Source organism: Tursiops truncatus, chromosome 8, assembly GCF_011762595.2.
Source record: "Tursiops truncatus isolate mTurTru1 chromosome 8, mTurTru1.mat.Y, whole genome shotgun sequence".
NCBI classification, from domain to species: Eukaryota; Metazoa; Chordata; class Mammalia; order Artiodactyla; family Delphinidae; genus Tursiops; species Tursiops truncatus.
Window position 1 is genome coordinate 106,249,901 of NC_047041.1, and position 6,328 is coordinate 106,256,228.

The following is a 6,328-nucleotide window of genomic DNA, read 5'->3' on the forward strand; positions in this document are numbered from 1 at the left end:
CCACCCCCCACATCACCCGCGGGACCCCGACGTGCCCCCAGGCCGCGTGCTCCCCACCCTGGTCGCGGCACAGGCCACACCCCATTATTCCTCACCTCGGACCTGCCCCCTTCCGCGGGCTACGCCCCCGCATCACCCCTCCATCCCGGTCCTGTTCTCCAGACTAGACCGGCACCCTGGGAGTGGTCTCCGCCCCAACCCCTGGCTCAGGCCACGCCCACACCAAGCTCTCCCGCCTCCCTCCGGTCCCACCCTTGGCCCTGGCTATTCCGACCCGTTCCCGTCCCCCACCCATAGTCCTCCAGCAGGCCGGAAGGCGCCCTACCTGGCCCTACCTGGCAGCGTGTGCATGAGGGCGCCGGGCAGGCGCGAGGCAAAGAGTAAGGGCACGCCGGGCAGGGCCGGGCTGCAGGCGGCAGCCAGGAGCAGGTAGAGCGCTGAGGACGCCAGGAAGGAGAGCGTGAACGCTGCCCGCGCCCCGCGCTGGTCTGCGAACCTGGGGGCCCCACACCTGTGACCCTCACAGGTGTGAGGCAGGCTTCCCGCTCCTCGGCCCCACAACAACCCCTTGGGACTGCCGGGGAACCGGGCCGCAGTGCCCCCACGGGGCTGATCAGGGAGGCCCGGTGCTGCAAGGGTGGGCGGGGGCGCCCAGGGCCCTGCTGGGCTGCTGGGCTGCCTCCTCTCAGGGCCTGTTTCTCCATCCTTCCAGTGGGACAGTTTTCAGTGACCTCGGGGGGGTCTGACCCACACGGCCATTCCCACGCCTGTGTGAGTAACTCGTGGGATGCAAATGTACCAAGGGCACGTGCTTATTTTACAGAAAGCGCTTCCCAGGCTGAAGCCTGGGAAACCGCCCCTCCCCCCACCCCGGGGCTCTGCTCTGTCCGATGCTACCGGGTCTGGAGACCCTTCTTTTCTGTGGAGTAACTCTAGAAATCTGACTCCTGCCACGTTGATCTGTCCATGGCAGGCTTTGCAAGAGGATGTCTGCTGTCACGTCCCTGAGCCCAGCGCCCCCGCTGAGGCTAGCGGGAGTCTGGGGGGTTCCAGTCCCCAGAATATTCTTTTCCAGAAAAGTTGCTGGTGGGACCCCCCGGCTCAGTGGGGCGGGGCATTTATAGCCATGAGGGTCTCACCAATTAAATCCTCTCTCTGGGTCTGGCCACAAACCAGAATTCGTGGAAGTTAGGGGTGGAGATACCCTGGGAGCAGGGGCTTAACCCAGTCTTAAAGGGACTAAAGCCGCTCTGTGCTGCGGGCTGGCCGTCCATGAAGCAGCGGCTGCCGTCTCTCTAGTGGGGCCCAGTGTGAGGTTTGGGAACCTGGCATAACCCAGGCCGTGACCTCCAAAGGGTGGGCCTGGATCATCATGGGGTGAGGGCCCCCAAACTTCCCTGCCCCATGGTACCTGCCAAACACGGGCCCGCCCAACAGCTGAAGCACGCCAAAGATGGTCTGCTGGTAGCCGAAGGCAACAGAGTCCAGGCCCAGCCTCCGGGACAGGTACTGAAACATAGGCGGGGTCCATGGGAAGGGCCCGGAAGGACCCCAGCATCTGCAATCTGGGGTCCTCCATGGGCAGGGCGTAGGAGGGGTAGCCCTGAGCAGGGTGGGAGGGGGTTGAGGGTCTGGCTCTGACCACTCCGCAGTGCACATGGGGGGACCCGTGGCCCTGGCACTCAGCGGCCCTGGGGTAACCTTATCTTGTAGCGGGGAGCCCAACAGGGGCTTTGGGTCCAGGCTCCAGGGACTCGGTACTCAGTGCAGGCAGTTGCGGGCCCCTCCTTCCCCTCTTTGGGGTTCACCTCAGATGGGCGACGGCAAATCCCATGCTACTCTGGCTCTGCACGTGGTGTCTAAAAGCACCTGGAGCTCAGCACGTCCAGAACTGACTCCCGGTCTCCCTCCAAGACCAGCTCCTCTGCTCCACCGTTGATGCTTCCACCCTTCCAAGGGCTCAGGTCCAAATCCGCAGTGTCACCCCTGAGCCCCCCGTTTCTCGCACGCCTGTCTCCCATCCATCAGCAGCTCCTGGGCTCAGCTCCTTCTCCCCTCTCCAGCACTTGTCCCACTACTGCCCCACGGCCTTTGCACTGGCTAGCTCACTCCCGTGTCTCTTTTAAGGCTTCGCTCAGGGTCGCCTTCTCAGGGAGGCCCTGCTGACCCCGAACCTGCCACATTCCTCGGCACCCCCAGTGCCCTTCCTGCAGCACAGTCTAACTATGCACTGTTTACTGCCGGTGGGTGTCACCAACGCCCAGGACCACCAGCGGCAGGGGTGCACTTTGCAGTCTGCGGTATTCAGAGTTCTGAGACCAGGTGCTCAGAGTACCTGCGAGCATTGGTTGAACAAACACATGCCTCTCTTGGGAGAGCCAGTGGGAGGAGAGGTGGCACCAGCAGCTGCTCTGTGCCCCGCGTGCTAAGGATTTCAACTGTTCTCTCATTGCCCCAGCGCCAACTCTCCAAGGGAGGGATGGCCGTCACCCATGTTATGATGAGGACAGCAAGGTACCTGGCTGCCAAGGAGAGGAGAAAGGGCTCAGACCAAGCCATTCGGTGGAAGTGAGCTGGGCTTGGGAAGTGGGGGAGTTGGGCTCACTGTCTGGCCAGGGAGCCCTGCCAAGGCCGGAATTGTGACAAAGGCAATACCCCCTCCCACCCAGATCCCCGGGCCCAGGCTGCTCATCAGAATCTCCTGGTGAGTGGCCAGCGGTTAGTGCCATGGTCCCACCCGGACCAGACAGATAAGGATCTCTGGGGCTCTGGGTCTTCCAAAGTCCCCTGGGTGCTCTTGCCCCAGGAGGGTGAGACCCCACAGGGCGGTGTTGAATGAATAAACAGGAGTGCACGGAGGAGGAGGGTGGGTGTCCGGGCCCAGCAAGCCACAATGGCCACTTAAACCAAGGGGCAGCTATGGCCAGGCAGAATTCCAGACCCAGGGAGGCGGCATAGAATGAGCTGGATCAGTCCTGCCCTCACATCCTGGTTGGAGAGACAGAAATAATCTAATGCCATGAAGTACAATGTGGGGTGTGGGCAAGCTGCATGCGGACGGGCCAGCCAGGACGGGAGGGCAAGTGACCCCGGGTACCTGGCAGGTGTTGGAGGGAGGGCCCCGCCCCGGAGGAGACCTGAGCAGAGGCCTGAGTGGGACTAGAAAGTGAGCTGAGCAGGTGTCGGGGTGGCGGATCCGTAGGGCAAATGCCCCCAGGCGGGGCGGGAGGTACCCGCTAGGGCAGCCGTGCGGGGGGTGGGGGCTGTCATGGGGACAGCTGGTGGTGCAGCCGGAGCGCAGGACGTGCTGAAGGGGGCCGTCCAGAGGCGTAGTTCCCAGGTGCCTTAACTTAGCTCCAGCATGGCAAGGGGTCCCCAGCGCGAGGAGCCTGGGCAGCATGAGGCCCGACCCCCGGCCGTTACCAGGGCAGAGATGGAAGGTGAGAGGGGCGGCGAGGGCACGCCGGTGGCCAGGCTGCCTGTGGAGGGGTACTCACTGGCATGACTGAGAACTGCATGAAGAGGCAGGCGAGCTCCAGGGCTGCCAGCACGTACACGAGCAGCATGACCCGGGACAGGTCCAGAGTGCCAGTCCTGCTGGGGGACCGGCCCTGGCCCCTGGAGGCCCTGACTTCCCGCATCCTGGGCAGGCGTTGCTGGGAGACCCCGTAGGGATCTGAACAGGAGGCTGGAGGAGCGGGCAGGGGGCAAAAGTCCTGCTGTGCTGGGCAAAGGTGCTGAGTCATGGGGCAGGAGGCAGGCGGCCCCGAGAGGGCCCGTGGGAGAGGACGGGGATGCCGGACGGGGCATCTCCAGCCCCTCGCCGTGCGACCTAGGGCCCATCTGGCTCTTGGAGAAGACCACAAGTGGCTCTCCCCCTCCACAACAGACAACTCTGGGTCTCTGGGCACACAGCCACCATGGAACCGGAGACAGGGACCCTCCCCTCCAGCATGGGCTGGTCTCAGTGCCCCATTTTTAGAGGGAAACAGAGGCCCAGAGTGGTTGCCGACTGCGGCTCAGGTAGGTGGCTCCTGTGGTTACGGGGCTGGCTGGGCCTCTACGCTGGGGGTCTGCGGGATCTTCAGGCCCACGGTGCACCCTCCCGCCGCCAGTACGCAGCGGCTGTCAGAGTGCGGCCTACTTTGCCCAGCCAGAACCAGAGGGGCTTCTGGAGTGGCCTGGGGGTGGCGGTGGGCGACGGCTCAGCCTCGCAGGCCCCCAGGCAGGGCAGCTCCGCCTCACCTCCGGCAGCAGGGCCCTGTCTGCTCCCCCCACCCCCATCGGCTGGCGCCAGATTCCGCGGTTCCACGGAGGCCTCCAGTTTTTGCCAGATGAACACCCGGCTGTACGGTTGGGCCAAAGGGCGGCCTTCAGAGCCTGGGCCAGGGGTGGGGATGCGGTGACACCAAGGAGGGGACCCGGGGTGCGAGGAGCTTGGCGGGGAGCGGGCCAGAGGCTGAGAGCAGCGGGTCAGGGGCACCCGGCTGGCAGGGGCTCGACACGGCGCGGGGTGTGGGTCAGGGGCCGCCCTGCTGGAGCGAGCTCGGGTACCTGCCTTCGTAGGGGTCAGCTTGGGCACCGTCCTGGTGAGGCGAGCCCTCCTGGGTGAGCTCCGGCCTGGCCCATCCGGGGCAGGGCTCGGGCACCCGCCCTCTCCGGGGGACCTGGGACACCCATCCTCCAGGGATGAACTCCCCTCCCCCCCCGCCCCGTCCCGGAGGCTGACCCCCGCCCCCTCCCGGCCTCCGCACTCTCATTGGCCAAACCTGACACGCCCCCCGAGGGCCCCGCCCCACTCCGCGGCCCCGGACCCTACGCCGCCTGCTCCCTCCCCGGCCCGGCTTTGCCGGGACCTGCTCCCTCCAGCTTTTCTCCCAGGTCCTCGGGGGAGGCGGGAACTCAGATCTCTCGAGCTGTACTGGTGTCCGGTCCGGGCTTGGGGTGGGCAGGGTGGGGAGGGGGAGGGACGGAGGGACTCGAGACAGGCTGGGAAGAAGGATGGGAGGGGGAGGGGTGGAGGTAAGGGGAGGGGTGGGGGCAGTGCTTGGCTTGCCCCCCCCCCCCCCCCCCGGCTTGCCCCCAGCCTAGGGTCTGCAAAGAGACCCAGAGGAGGGGCAGGGAGAGAAGAGCGTTTCTGGGAACCGCTCCTGGGCCCCTCCCCCCCTCCCCCCCTCCCCCCCTCCCCCCCCACAGCAGGAGGCTGCTGGGAGTTCCTGAGACGCTGGGTTTCCTCATTTCACTCTGCGGGGACCTCACCTGCTTGCTCAAGGCCATCAGAGCCCCACGATATGCAGGTTCACATGGCTTCACGCTGTCCCTCCGCGGGACCGGGCGGGGCCCCCTTGCAGCCAGCCAGAGCCCCTGCCGGAGCCCCCCGGGGGGCACACAGACTCCCCCTTGGGTCCAGGCACGATTTCGCAGATGAGTAACCAGATGCCCGTGCAGGACTCTGCTACTCCACCACCTGCCCTGCAGCCCAGAGCCAGGCCAAGCGTCAAAACCAACATCCCCTCTGCCGTGTGCTAACCACAGCTCACCAGTTTTCTAACTTCAGGGTCGAGAAGCCTGAGACAGGAGGGCCAGGCAGCCTCGGAGCCGCCCCTGCAGGGCCCGGGAGGGCAGGCCAAAGTCCAGCAGAAGCCCCAGGCCTGCTGTGGGGCCTTTCAGGGAGGGGCTAGGGGGTCCTAAGTCTGCAGGGGGAGTGGGCCTGAGGTGGAGGAAGACTTCAGTCCAGATGCGCGGGGTGGGCAGGAAGGGGCTGGTTACTCACCTCTCCCTGCGTCACGCAGGGCCTACGGGTGGCGTGGAACTGGTTGGAGCAGAAGCAATGGGATCCAGCCTAAGTAGCTGTCAGGACAGGCTCTGTGGGCAGGGAGCTTCCTGGTCCCAGGGAGTGTCGGAAAAGTGCTCTCCTAGCCCTGCAACCGCACTCCCCCTGGACCCACTCCCAGCCCCGGGGCGCTCACAGCCTCTCAGAGAAACTTGCTGAAGTTCTTCTGGGTGAGGCTTATCTGAGCAGGGCTGGGGAGGAGGGCTTCTCAGAGGAGGTGACACCTCTGCAGAGTCCTAAGGATGAGCTGGCAGGATCCAGGGGGCTGGAGTCCCCCCTACCACCACCACACACCCACTGCCTGGCGATGGGCTGCAACACGGGCGTGTACAGGCGTGTGTGTGTGCACGTGGGTCTGCGTGTGTGGGAGAGGGCAGACAGAACCCAATACGTGGGACGCATAAGGAAATGATACACAGATTGCAAGCACGTAGGCTGGCTCTGCGTGCCGTGGAGCTGTGGCAGGGTCCTAAGCTCTTCTGTTCTAGAAGGAAC

The 6,328-nt window shown here is 65.3% G+C and overlaps 1 protein-coding gene across 50 annotated transcripts in view; it reads right to left on the bottom strand.

Annotated features, from left to right (window-relative positions):
* The window catches only part of SLC67A1 (solute carrier family 67 member 1), a 42,187-nt gene extending 36,244 nt beyond the window's left edge, over positions 1–5,943 (bottom strand). For 37 of the 50 annotated variants that reach the window (XR_012333655.1, XR_004527719.2, XR_012333657.1 and 34 more), the window contains exons 1-5: positions 5,260–5,767; positions 4,559–4,989; positions 3,498–3,688; positions 1,412–1,509; positions 336–496 (exon numbers count right to left, since the gene is read on the bottom strand). Coding sequence is in view for 37 of the 50 variants with exons in the window: in XM_073809338.1 (XP_073665439.1) it covers positions 336–496; positions 1,412–1,509; positions 3,498–3,688; positions 4,559–4,760 (652 nt within the window). In the remaining 13 variants the exon portion in view is untranslated. The other 13 variants (XM_073809344.1, XM_033861399.2, XM_033861397.2 and 10 more) reach the window with 12 other exon arrangements.
* Between the last annotated feature and the right edge of the window lie 385 nt (positions 5,944–6,328).